The 13746-nt window shown below is 42.3% G+C and overlaps 1 protein-coding gene across 3 annotated transcripts in view; it reads right to left on the bottom strand.

Moving 5' to 3' along the window:
• The window catches only part of LOC141131925 (mitogen-activated protein kinase 12-like), a 176993-nt gene that overhangs the window by 96564 nt on the left and 66683 nt on the right, over window positions 1-13746 (bottom strand). For all 3 annotated transcript variants that reach the window (XM_073619752.1, XM_073619753.1, XM_073619754.1), the window contains exon 3: window positions 5791-5849. In XM_073619752.1, the coding sequence (XP_073475853.1) occupies window positions 5791-5849 (59 nt within the window). The remainder of the gene's footprint in view (window positions 1-5790; window positions 5850-13746) is intronic.

The following is a 13746-nucleotide window of genomic DNA, read 5'->3' on the forward strand; positions in this document are numbered from 1 at the left end:
CAGTCACTTACGGTTTATGTGTATATATTCTGGGAGTGTCTGGTGCAGACGACATCACATCTGGTGTGCAGCATGAAGCAGCAGGTAGGTGAGCAGGGTCCAGATTGGAGCAACTAGCAGATGGCACACGTGGTGTGCAACATGGGAACGCTATAGCCGAAGGTAGTGGTGCAACAGATCATCACCGATCCGTGATCCGAACGAGTCAACCTGTTCGGATCGGCACACCACGTGATCCGAGGAGCGCTCTGCTGCTTCAGCCTGAGGAAAAGGCCGCAGCTTCAGCCTAGCTAGGGAGCAGCGGCCATCTTGGTATACCCAGCAGCGGCGGTGAGCTACGCGCTGACGTCATCACCCCTCTGGCCAGTGTAACAACCTATTCGGCGACCCATCGCAGTTTGCTACGGAAGCAACGTCCCGTCGCCGCCATCTTGCTACACTCCACACACATTAAAGACGTGAACAACATAAGCACTGTGCACTCTGCTACAGAGTATAAAAAACATATGAAATAGAATGATCTTTAAAGTGTTACTAAACCCACAACAGTAAAGTCAATCTTTATATGCATTAAAGCATGCTTGTTATACTCACTGTGGAACCTAAGGGGTTAATCCTCTGCATTCTGTAAAAAGGATGCATGATCTTGTATGCGCAGGTCCTTGCCTCCCTGCACTGCCCCCCTGGACAAGTCTGGATAAGACAGAGCCTTTGGAGTCAGGCTGCACATGCTCAGTTTGGTGTATATTGCTAGAGAAGTTTTTTTTCTTGGGAGCGTGTGATCAGCACAGGGCCAATCAGCACTGTCCAGACAGAGTCAGGAGCCCTGCAGCCTCATAGGACAGCTCAGTGCAGTATGAAAATTCCTACAAGCTTCACCAGAAACTCATAGAAAGCACAAGACTGCTGATGAGAAAGGGTATTTAGCAGTTTATAATTACTAAAATAATTGCATTTCCATGTTCTGTGTACTGTGGGAGACCATATATAGTGGAAGCAGTGTCCTGGGTTTAGTAACACTTTAACCACTTCAATACGGGGCACTTTCACCCCCTTCCTGCCCAGTCCATTTTTAGCTTTCAGTGCTGTCGCACTTTGAATGATAATTGTGCGGTCACACAATGCTGTACCCAAACAAAATTTTTATAATTTTTGTAAGAAAGATAAAGCTTTCTTTTTGTTGTATTTAAATAACCACTGAGTTTTATTTTTTGCTAAACAAAAGACCGAATATTAAAAAAAAAAAAAAAAAGTTTTAGTTTGTTACAAATTTTTTTTTCTTCAGTGATGTGCGTTCATGAGGCTTCACTGACGGGCACTAATGAGGCGGCACTGGTGAGGAGGCACTGACAGGCATCACTAGTGAGCACTAATTGGCATTGCTAGTGGGCACTGGCATGGATCGCTGATGGGAATGCACGGATTATCAGTGCAGACCCCCCCACCCCATCAGGAGAGATACTTATTGGCTCTCCTCTACTCACGCGCTGTCAGTGTAAATAGGAAATGCCAGTTATGATTGGACAAAGCTGATCACTTAGTAAAGAGCCTACGTCATAGGCTTTTTATCAAAATTGGAGATGCGGTGTGTTGGAGCGACACACCACCGAACACCGGGCTGCACGCAACTTTTTCTGAAGGACGCCATATGTCCAGTCAGAACAGTGAAACGCCACGCCCAGGTGTCATTTTGCTATAGGCCGGGCGTGAAGGTGTTAATAAAGAAGGGCATAATTCCTTCTACTACAAAAAAAATCCTAGATACAAAAGTGGGCCCTTGATAATTAGGCTATTTGGCAATAGTTAAAGACAAGCCACAAAAGGATACATTGCCTAAGGTTACCATTGGATATACAGTCCCACGAACAATAAAGACTAATTGTTTTCTGTGTTGTATTTTTTGGATGCATCTCCCCTAAAATATTGTGTTTAGGCACCATAGCCATTTACACTCCCATAGATTTTATTTTCGTGGGCTTTAGTATTTGGAAATATTTACCCTGGACAGGCCTCACTCCAACTTTCCTGCCAACAGACAGATATACAGAGAACAGAGACACTTGAAGTTCATTGGTACATCTAATCATAAATGTTGAAATCATTAGCCTAAAACACATGGATGCCTTAAAAGCTGGTGACTCCTCAAAAGTGGAGTATATAGGAACAGTGTAGGGCAGCACTGCTCCTATTGCTTTCTACACTCCATCAAGTAACTAACTGGCTTTTCTAACTGCAGACAGAATTAGCTGCATCAACCCTTACTAAGAAAAAAAGTATTTTAAAAGTCTTCCAATAAAAATGACTTAACACCATGCCTCTTCACGCTATACTAATAAGCCTTGCCACCAAGCTAATATCTCTTTGATGTAGAAGACACACAACAAACACAGCCATCTACAAAGTGTGTAATGGAAGCAAGCTGAGAAAGGTGGGGTCATTTACCAGTCTCAGATGTCTCAGTGCATCTTACACCATGTTAGAACTTGCTTGTAAAAGAAGGATCACTGAAGGGCCTATCTAAAAATATGTTAGGCATGTAGGTAGAATAGACTGCAAAGGTTAATTTCACAGTTAATAGTAACAAGTGAGTAAGACGTGTCAACATACATTGCATCATCTTTAAAAGTTGAAGAAACATCTACGAACACCACACCCCACTGTATGCTACAAAACTATGCACTAATGATAGTTGGGTCTAAAAATATAATGTGCGGCAGTATTTGTTTTAGCACTTTAAAGTAAGACTATAAGCAAATCTAACCCCCCCCCCCCCCATTTTAGATAGCGTAATGGAGGATTATAACCCCTGTATAGTTTATTTTTGACATCTGTGTCCCATTGGGCCCATTTACCTTCACTTTCTGTCTAATAGCCAAAACAGGACGTGAGAGGGAAAACCCCACAAATTAAAGGAATCTCTCAGGGAACCCGAGGTCACTAGATCTAGTGTCCCCATTGGAAGATTTCCCCTCTATTACTTTGAGGGACAACCCAAAATTAGAGGTTCGCTTTTATTTTCACTTTTAATGATAAGAGAAAGTAAGCCCCCCACTTTCCTAATGGGGACACAGACAGAAAAAAAAAAAAAAAAAAAAAAAAAAAAAAAAAATCGGCGGGTCTGGGGCCAGGTATTTAGTAAGGGGAATGGCAAGTTTGTTGAAGTTGTAATTTTTCCCACAATTCTTTGGAAAACGAAAAAATTAAATAACATTTTTGTGGAGAAAAATAAATGTATTTCTCACATACTTGCAACTACACCCCAAAACACATTCTGCTATTCCTGAGTGGCGATACCACATGTGTGAGACTTTTACACCCTGACCACATAGAGAGGCCCAACATCCAAGGTGTACCTTCAGACATTATCCACTTTAAGACCAGGCCTTCTGCTGACACTTTTTGTTTACAAGTAAAAATCTGTATTTGTTCTAGAAAATGACTTGTATCCCCCCCAAACCCCTCTGCTATTTTTGTAGAAGAGGCCATAGAGGATAAAATGGTGAGTTTTGCAAATTTTTATCTCACACAGTATTTGTGCAGTGGTTTTTCGAACACAATTTTACACACAAACGCATAAATACACTTTAATGAATTTCAATGCACACAAAAAGACAAATACCCACATTTTTGGTAAAATATAAAAAATATTGCGCTGGGTAAATAGATAGCAAACATGTCACGCTTTAAAATCACACACACTTGTGAAATGGCGGCAAATTTTAGTATTTAAAAATCTACATAAGCAATGCTTTATAAGCCTTTATCAGTTATCATTTTAGCGTTACACAGGAGGTCTGGTGCTAGAATTAATGCTCTTTTTCTGACTTTTGTGGCGATAGCTCACATGTGTGGTGCGATCGTTGTATGGGTACGGCACCAACAGGTGTATTCACCTTTGAGCCCTTTTGGGGTAAAAAATAAACACGTTTGGAGGCCCTCCCAGGTAACCTCCCCGAGGATGAATTTAAACACCTAACGACTTGTTTTCCTTATGGAGGAAATCCACCGCCCTAAAATATCTGGGGGTCTATATTACCCCGACCTTTACTACCCTGTACCAAGAAAACTTTCCCCCTCTCCATCAGCTAATTAGGTCAACGGTGCAACCATGGAAGCAACACCACATCTCTCTATTGGGGTGTATTGCCGTCGTTAAGATGTCCATTTGTCCCAAGATTTTGTATTTGTTCCAAACGTTACCTATTCCTGTTCCCTCTGCATATCTGAAAAAACTAAAAAAACAGATCTCCTATAATATGTATGGAACTACAAATGGCGCAGGATACCTCGCTCGATGCTCATGGCATCGCGCTCTGACGATGGCTTAGCGTTCCTTAATCTTATAAAATATTACCAAGCGGCCCAACTGAGCATGGTTGCCTCTTGTGGTTCACTCAGCGTTTCTATAACAAATGGATGGAAATCGAAAAATTATGGCTAGCACCTATACATCCTAACAATCTACTTTGGAAAGCAGAGGTGGATCCTGCTGTGGGCCAAGTCCCAGCTCAGGACGATCTGCCGCACTCTATCCCGCCAATACGTGCTTAAATCTGAAAAACCATTGATGACCTCCTTTCTCTATAATCCCTGAGTGCCAGATATAGCCTTGATGTCCTCTCCCTGGGCATGAAGGAACTTGTTTCATTTTGGCTATTTAGTAGACCCTAGGTCTTGCAAATTATTGCTCTTTCCTGAACTTTAGGATAAATTTGGTTTGCCACGCCAGGTGTTTTTTGGATACCTGCAGATTCAACATTATGCCCAAACCATAACCCCAAATTTACAATTCTCCTCTCCCTCCTCCTTTAAATGTATACATTTTGGAAGGCTCTGCACAGAAAGGACTGATTTCTAAAAGTTCTCTGTGTACTTTTTGTAAAGAAAATGCGTATAAAATTCTCTACTTTTGGCACCTGACTCCAGATGTGCTCCACGCCATTTACCCTACTAGCTCTGACCGTTGCTGCCACAGGGATAAGGGCACCCTTCTCCATATATATTGGAGCGGCCAATTGATTACCCCATTTTGGCACTCAGTCCAACAATTGCCAGTTCGCCTTTTTGAGGCAACTATCCCTACGACACCAAAACCTTTCTTATTGGGCCTTTCTCTACTGAAAATTTCTAAACCCTACAAGAAGCTGCTCCACCATATCCTTACAGCTGCGTGCCGTCTTGTAGCTCTTAGCTGGAAACAGTGTTCTTCTCCTTCCCCAGACGCCTTATATACCAGGATCAAAGATGTGGAGTTGATGGAGAAAATGACCACTAGAATGCAGGATAGAATGGAAGCACACAATTGAGTTTGGGAACTATGGCATCTCCAGGAAGACCCGCCCTGAACTAGTAACTGAGCCGATAGGACAACTTCTCATTCGCTCTTCGCTTTTCTTCCTGATCTTAGTTCTTCACGTTTTCCCTTATGTCATTTTATTGTTCTCTCCAGCAAGGATACTCTGTACTACAATGTTGTAGTAGTGCTATAGCTTTGATTGATAACATGCCATTTGCGGCTACCATAAACATGGTTATTTCAATATGGCTTTCATGCATAATAAGTGTTTTTTTAAGAACATTGTGCTCCTATTTTTGGAGGTCTTTTTCCTTTGTTGTAAAAAATTCAATAAAAACTGCTATTTGGAAAAAAATAAAATAAAAAACCTGGCTGCTAACTTTTTTGTAGCTGGCTCCTAAATGCAAAGCAAATTTGTCAAACCCTGACTTAAATCGTGTACATTTCAAGTACAATGCAATGAACACTCACTACTACAAATTAGGACAACTTACAAGTCATTGAATTTCTCCAGCGTCAAGTCAGGTGTGAACACATCCAGCAGCCCGATTACCTGCAACAACGAAGCAGAATAGTTAGTGCAAGATCTTGCATTTTTTTCACACATACATACTGTATGTGTTCCTAAAAGAGAATATGCAAACTAAAGCCAGCCAAGTACAGAATAAATGTGGGAATAATTCCAACTTCCATACATACCTATATGCATGTATATAAATATGAACTATCCAGGAAGAACACATTAGCACCTACATAAAGCAGCCAATTTGCTTACATGCATACACAATTAAAAGAGAACCTATGCCAGTGGATGGCGAACCTTGGCATCCCAGATGTTTTGGAATATATTTCCCATGATACTCGTGCACTCTGCAGTGTAGTTGAGCATCATGGGAAATATAGTTCCAAAACATCTGGGATGCCAAGGTTCGCCATCACTGTCCTATGTCTTCCAAAAAAAAAAAAAAAAAAGTCCCCAGACTGATGCCTGCAATAGAAGACTGTGAATGCTTACCTGTGGTTCCTCCCACTGATCCCTATGTTACTGCAGGACATGGCAAGGACATAAGGGCCAGCAGGAACAAAAAAACAAACAAACATTAAAGTGGTTGTTAACCCTCTTATTAAATGCTCCCATCCTCTCTGCACCATTATAAAAATTGCTCCTGTGCCTGTGTTCTGTAAAAAATCTGTCCGATTGTACCTGTATGACCTCCGCTCCCGTCGCTCGGCTGATTCCTCTCTTCTCGTCTGTCTCCGGCTCACAGCTGCAGTGGGCGGGGCCCTGGTAAGAGCAGAGACAGGCAGGGGGGGGGGGGGGGGGGGGGCGACGACACAGGAGACGTAGCAGGCTGCAGGTGACAGAGGCATGCAAACGGACCACAATGTCCTGATTATCCTGATTCTGTTTATCGTGGTCAGTTTGCAGAGGGGAGGGCATAGCCAGGCAGGATCAGCCAGGTATTTCAAGTGATACAAGAGTCCAAATGACACAGCACAAGCACTTTAAGGGAACGGTATCTTTATTTTATTTTTTGACTTAAACACTTTAAGTACAGCAGGGGACCAGGCACTAACACAAAGGGTAAATCCAGTAATTATCATCAAATGTGATTTTTTTTTTCTTTTTAAATATACCATGCAATAATAAAAGTCAATGTATAAAAGTAAAATACCAAATCTGAGATAAATACCACAAATTCAAGATAGCTGTGAGCAAAATCTAAATACCGCCAATAAACAAAACAAAACGAAAATACAAAGTCACATAAAAACAAAACAACCCATTTGTTATTTATCTCAATAGATAGTCAATATTTTAGGAATGTACAAAATAGCAATGAGGAAAACTTTGCACTGGCTAGTAAGTTAAAGTGGTATTAAACCAAAATATTATATTGCAACTTCCCGTATCCAAGGAATGAAAATAAACTAACACTGAATCTTGGATTGTCCTGAGAAGGCCCACTATGATCAGTTTCTACAAGTGTTTGCTCACATAGTACGCCACCCTTCTACATAGTTTTCTTTTATAGTGGTACCAAATCCACAGAGAGATCCCCACTGTCATACAAGGGATTTCTGATAATCCCAGATTTACACTGGTGGTCCCATGGTAGTCCCCAATATGCGGCACTGGTGGTCCCTGACAAGGTGGTCCCAGACAAGTGGCACTGGTGGTCCCCGACATTCGACACTGGTGGACACTGATAAGCTGCCCTGGTTTGCATTTATATTAAATGCATTCAGTTTATTAAATAAATGTATTATAATATATTAATATGCATTTATATTAAAATGCTTTTCATCTAAAAGGCTGTAACCTATCATACCGTGTGTTATGTATTGCTTGCTGGTTGCAGAATGAGGGTGTGATTTATGTTGAAGTGGGTGAGTTCACATTTACATGTACAAGCCTAGTGTACCTCCCACATTCACTCCCATCCCAAGGATTCATGGGAAATGTAGGAGAGAGAGAGACAGAGAGAGAGAGAGAGAGACAGAGACAGAGAGACAGAGAGAGAGACAGAGAATATGATGCAATCACTCTAAGAGAAGAGATCCTCCCTGCCAGAAAAGAGGATGCAGTTTTCATTTTTTGAATCACAGAGCTGACTTCCTGAAAATTCAAACAGTCATAAGAAAAATGGCCGCCTAGGCTCAAACGGCAACAGCAATCAGTCCCCATTATACAGGAAGAGCCAAAAAAAGATGTGCCCATGGGAGTTTTATGAGTGGTGCTGAATGAATCCATTATATTGAACTTTACCAATTCTTAGATGGCTGGACTAATTTTCTTTCCTTTCTTTTGATCTGGCGATTCAGCCGGCAAGTCTGTTGATATAGATGTATCAGTTGCAAGGATGAGACTGACAAACCATTTACTACTGAAAGAGGTGCTTACAATGATCTTTTTTTTTCCCTGCTGGAACTACTGTAGTATTAGGTGGAGTTTGATATTAATTTGTTAGTGTATTAAAATCTACTAGTGCAGGGCTTGACAAGTTTGCTTTGAATCTAAGAGCCAGCTAAAAAAGTTAGGATCCAGTTGCGTGTCTCTTTGGGGTTCTCGGTGTGTGAGGATAGAACATTTAAGGTTGTTGGGGCTGGAGTTTTTGGTGTGTGTGTTCTGGTGTGGCGTGTGGCATGCTGTGTGGGTTGTACTCTGCTCACCTCCCTGCTGGTCTCTGGTGCCACGAGCGGGGACTGGCGGGGAGGGGGGAGCCACGGTGCACACGTATTGGCTGGTGACGACGGTGGGAGAGCCTTTCCGCACAGTGGCATCTGGTCCGCTGGGGGAGGGGGTGGTGAGTGCACAGGGGTGGGTGTGTGTGGGGAGGAAAGGGAGGGCCTCAAATTTTTTTTTAGGGGGGGGCAATTTTATGGGCTTGGGTGTAACTTTTTTTACTCAATTTTGTTTATCACATAGCAGAAATTTTGACCCCTATGTGATAATTTCTTGGTGACACGTTCTCTTTATTGAGACATCCAGGGTAGACCCTGGATGTCTCCCCTGGGCTCCACTAAATGTAATGCTGTACACACCGCACTGCATTACATTCTTTCCTGGCGCTTCCAGGTCAGGAACAAGATGGGGAGGAGAGCGGACACCCCCTCTCCTCTAACCGGCGGCACCCACTTGTATAACAGTGTAAATTTGCTGTCCCCTCAAAATAACTCCACATACAGCCATTAATGTTTAAACCGCTGGCAATAAAAGTGAGTACACCCCTAAGTGAAAATGTCCAAAATTGGGCCCAAAGTGTCAATATTTTGTGTGGCCACCATTATTTTCCAGCACTGCCTTAACTCTCTTGGGCATGGAGTTCACCAGAGCTTCACAGGTTGCCACTGGAGTCCTCTTCCACTCCTCTATGACGAGATCATGGAGCTGGTGGATGTTAGAGACCTTGTGCTCCCCCAATTTCTATTTGAGGATGCCCCACAGATGCTCAATAGGGTTTAGGTCTGGAGACATGCTTGGCCAGTCCATCGCTTTTACCCTCAGCTTCTTTAGCAAGGCAGTGGTCGTCTTGGGAGGTGTGTTTGGGGTCCTTATGTTGGAATACTGCCCTGCGGCCCAGTCTCTGAAGGGAGGGGATCATGCTCTGCTTCAGTATGTCACAGTACATGTTGGCATTCATGGTTCCCTCAATAAACTGTAGCTCCCCAGTGACGGCAGCACTCATGCAGCCCCAGACCATGACACTCCCACCACCATGCTTGACTGTAGGCGATACAGACTTCTCTTTGTACTCCTCACCTGGTTGCCGCCACACATGCTTAACATCATCTGAACCAAATAACTTTATCTTGGTCTCATCAGACCACCGGACATGGTTCCAGTAATCCATGTCCTTAGTCTGCTTGTCTTCAGCAAACTGTTTGCGGGCTTTCTTGCACATCATCTTTAGAAGAGGGCTTCCTTCTGGAATGACAGCCATGCAGACAAATTTGATGCAGTAGGAAAAATAAGGAATTGCGCTAATACCTATATAACATACCATAAAAATCTACAGTGAAAGAAGATTTTAGTAATAAGTGTAAATAAAAATAAATAAAAAAACTTTTGATTATGATCAAAAAGAGTCCCATCAAGTGAAACTTCAATAAAATATCCTAGTGACTCCAAATCACCAGCAAAATATAGAAAAAACAAGTCCACGTGATAATTAGTGTTAATCCGTGACAGCAAGGGAGGGTCCACCACCGGGAATGGAAGGGGTTACTCCTTACCAGATGGCCATGACCCCCTACTACAGAGGATCACAGCAAGCAGATAACCTTGTGAGCCAGAGAATGGAAACTGTTAACAGCGTCCACTAGAGGTCATCTCATCGTCAGCCACACCAGCGAAACCCAGGGCAAAGGTACCATAAAATATATGAAGGGAATTCACATAGTGTAAAACCGACAAGATTTATTCAAATTTAAAAAACACAAAATGCACACTTACAAAGCGTAGTAGATAAAATAGCCTTAAGTCCGGTTCCTTGGTCACAGGAGCACGGACAAACCCGTCCTACTGGAATACAACTTGCTTGGGGGTGACGTCAGCGCGTTGTCTGGCTCCACCCTACACGTTTCGTGAAATCATCACGTCTTCTAGGCGCACAGGCGGCGCGCTACGTCACCTCCTTAAATAATCCCAGAGCGAAACCATGCCTCGCTATGGATTGCTACACGCTGCGAGTCACCCAAGACGCCACAAATACTTCCGGCAGCCGGATGCGCTTCACAGCACAAGCAATCAGCAAAGGCTGTCTGTTTCTAACAATCCGTACGGACCAATGCATGTCTGTAAAAATCATATACATCTAGGTAACATGTCCATATACAGGTATTCTGCAAATACATGTCAAACTCAGTGCATATATAAAACTAGACATAATATGAATAAAATAAGTAGACCATTCTTACATGTGCCAACAATGTTGACCTTCTAGTTAATAACTGACACTCCAAATCTAGTAATTTGGAACACAGAAACGAACCCTTCAAAGGGGAATTAAAGATGTATATACTTATATTCCTCCATCCTTCCATCTGGGTCTGAACTTTAGAGACCGGAAATGGAATAATTGGTGCATAGTAGTCTCCAACCTAACTATCCCACATAGATGCAACAGCGCCATCTAGTGGATAAATCCCGGATAATATATGTTTCTATTTATTCATAGAGTAACTGGATAGAATTCCTTTTGGGAACCCCTTTCCTCTATAGCCCCAACTCATCTATCAGATGCCATCTCAATTTGATGACTGTTCATTAAACGATATATGTCCCTTAGTGGGCTTCCGGGATTTATCCACTAGATGGCGCTGTTGCATCTATGTGGGATAGTTAGGTTGGAGACTACTATGCACCAATTATTCCATTTCCGGTCTCTAAAGTTCAGACCCAGATGGAAGGATGGAGGAATATAAGTATATACATCTTTAATTCCCCTTTGAAGGGTTCGTTTCTGTGTTCCAAATAGGTCTCGCCAGTCTCCATATCTGATTAGCTTAAATTACTAGATTTGGAGTGTCAGTTATTAACTAGAAGTTCAACATTGTTGGGACATGTAAGAATGGTCTACTTATTTTATTCATTTTATGTCTAGTTTTATATATGCACTGAGTTTGACATGTATTTGCACAATACCTGTATATGGACATGTTACCTAGATGTATATGATTTTTACAGACATGCATTGGTCTGTACGGATTGTTAGAAACAGACAGCCTTTGCTGATTGCTTGTGCTGTGAAGCGCATCCGGATGCCGGAAGTATTTGTGGCGTCTTGGGTGACTCGCAGCGTGTAGCAATCCATAGCGAGGCATGGTTTCGCTCTGGGATTATTTAAGGAGGTGACGTAGCAAGCCGCCTGTGCCCCTGGAAGACGTGATGATGTCACGAAACGCGTAGGGCGGAGCCAGACGACGCGCTGACGTCACCCCCAAGCAAGTTGTATTCCAGTAGGACGGGTTTGTCCGTGCTCCTGTGACCAAGGAACCGGACTTAAGGCTATTTTATCTACTAAGCTTTGTAAGTGTGCATTTTGTGTTTTTTAAACTTGAATAAATCTTGTCGGTTTTACACTATGTGAGTTCCCTTCATATATTTTATGGTACCTTTGCCCTGGGTTTCGCTGGTGTGGCTGACGATGAGATGACCTCTAGTGGACGCTGTTAACAGTTTCCATTCTCTGGCTCACAAGGTTATCTGCTTGCTGTGATCCTCTGTAGTGGGGGGGTCATGGCCATCTGGTAAGGAGTAACCCCTTCCATTTCTGGTGGTGGACCCTCCCTTGCGGTCACGGATTAACACTAATTATCACGTGGACTTGTTTTTTCTATATTTTGCTGGTGATTTGGAGTCACTAGGATATTTTATTGAAGTTTCACTTGATGGGACTCTTTTTGATCATAATCAAACGTTTTTTTATTTATTTTTATTTACACTTATTACTAAAATCTTCTTTCACTGTAGATTTTTATGGTATGTTATATAGGTATTAGCGCAATTCCTTATTTTTCCTATGTTTATTCACAATTGATGTTTATTGTCGGATTTGCAGCTTTTCAAACGATCAAATTATTCACTTGGTTTATAGCGCAGTTTTCTCCATTTTTTCCAAATTTGATGCAGTGTCCGGTGTATGGTCTGAGCACTGGCAGGCTGACCCCCCACCCCCACCCCTTCAACCTCTGCAGCAAAGCTAGCAGCACTCATAAGACTATTTCCCAAAGACAACCTCTGGATATGATGCTGAGCACTAGCACTCAACTTCTTTGGTCGACCATGGCTAGGCCTGTTCTGAGTGGAACCTGTCCTGCTAAACTGCTGTATGGTCTTGGCCATCGTACTGCAGCTCAGTTTCAGGGTCTAGGCAAACTTCTTATAGCCTAGGCCATCTTTATGTAGAGCAACAATTCTTTTTTTCAGATCCTCAGAGAGTTCTTTGCCATGAGGTGCCATGTTGAACTTCCAGTGACCAGTTTTAGAGCGTGAGAGTGAGAACACCAAATTTAACACACCTGCTCCCCATTCACACCTGAGACCTTGTAACACTGAGTCACTTGACAGCGGGGAGAGAATAAGGCCAATTGGGCCCAATTAGGACATTTTCACTTAGGGGTGTACTCACTTTTATTGCCAGCGGTTTAAAACATTAATGGCTGTATGTGGAGTTATTTTGAGGGGACAGCAAATTTACACTGTTATACAAGATGTACACTCACTACTTTACATTGTAGCAAAGTGTCATTTCTTCAGTGTTGTCACATGAAAAGATATAATAAAATATGAGGGGTGTACTCACTTTTGTGAGATACTGTATAATCAACCCTTCACAAATGGAACTCAATTTATACTAACTGATACCCCATCACATCGTAACATTCAGTAGCGCTTCATGCAGTAACATAGTGTTGATAACAAAGAGACTGTTCTCATTCAGATGCAGTAGATCTAACCCATCCTCTCCACACCTTGTCAAATTTTGCCAGAATCACTATACTTGTATATGTAGCCTTATAAAGAGGTAGGGCTTTATTTATTAGAGCTTTCCAGGCCAGGATGGTCAGGAGTATGAGATTTTTTTTTTCTCAAGAAAGGATAATGCTTTTTCTAGCGTAAGAGCAATACGGTTAGGAGAGTTTGGATTACCTTTGCAGGGGCCCAGGGGTCAACCAATCCCAGCAGGCAAACTTCCACAGAAGGAATGTTTGACGTTGTGACACAATTTATACATTGTACTACATTGAGCCAAAATGGTTGTATTGCTGTACAATCCCAGAATATATGAATACAAATAAAATCTGCACAGGAATAATTACATTGCCAACAACTAGGTTTTTGGGAGGGGAATATTTTAGCCAATCTAGCAGGAGTTAAATACATTCTGTGCAAAAATTTAAATTGAAGAAGGTGGTCTCTAGGGGACACTAGTCTAGTGAAAGAG

This window comes from Aquarana catesbeiana, linkage group LG03, assembly GCF_042186555.1.
Source record: "Aquarana catesbeiana isolate 2022-GZ linkage group LG03, ASM4218655v1, whole genome shotgun sequence".
Lineage (NCBI taxonomy): Eukaryota > Metazoa > Chordata > Amphibia > Anura > Ranidae > Aquarana > Aquarana catesbeiana.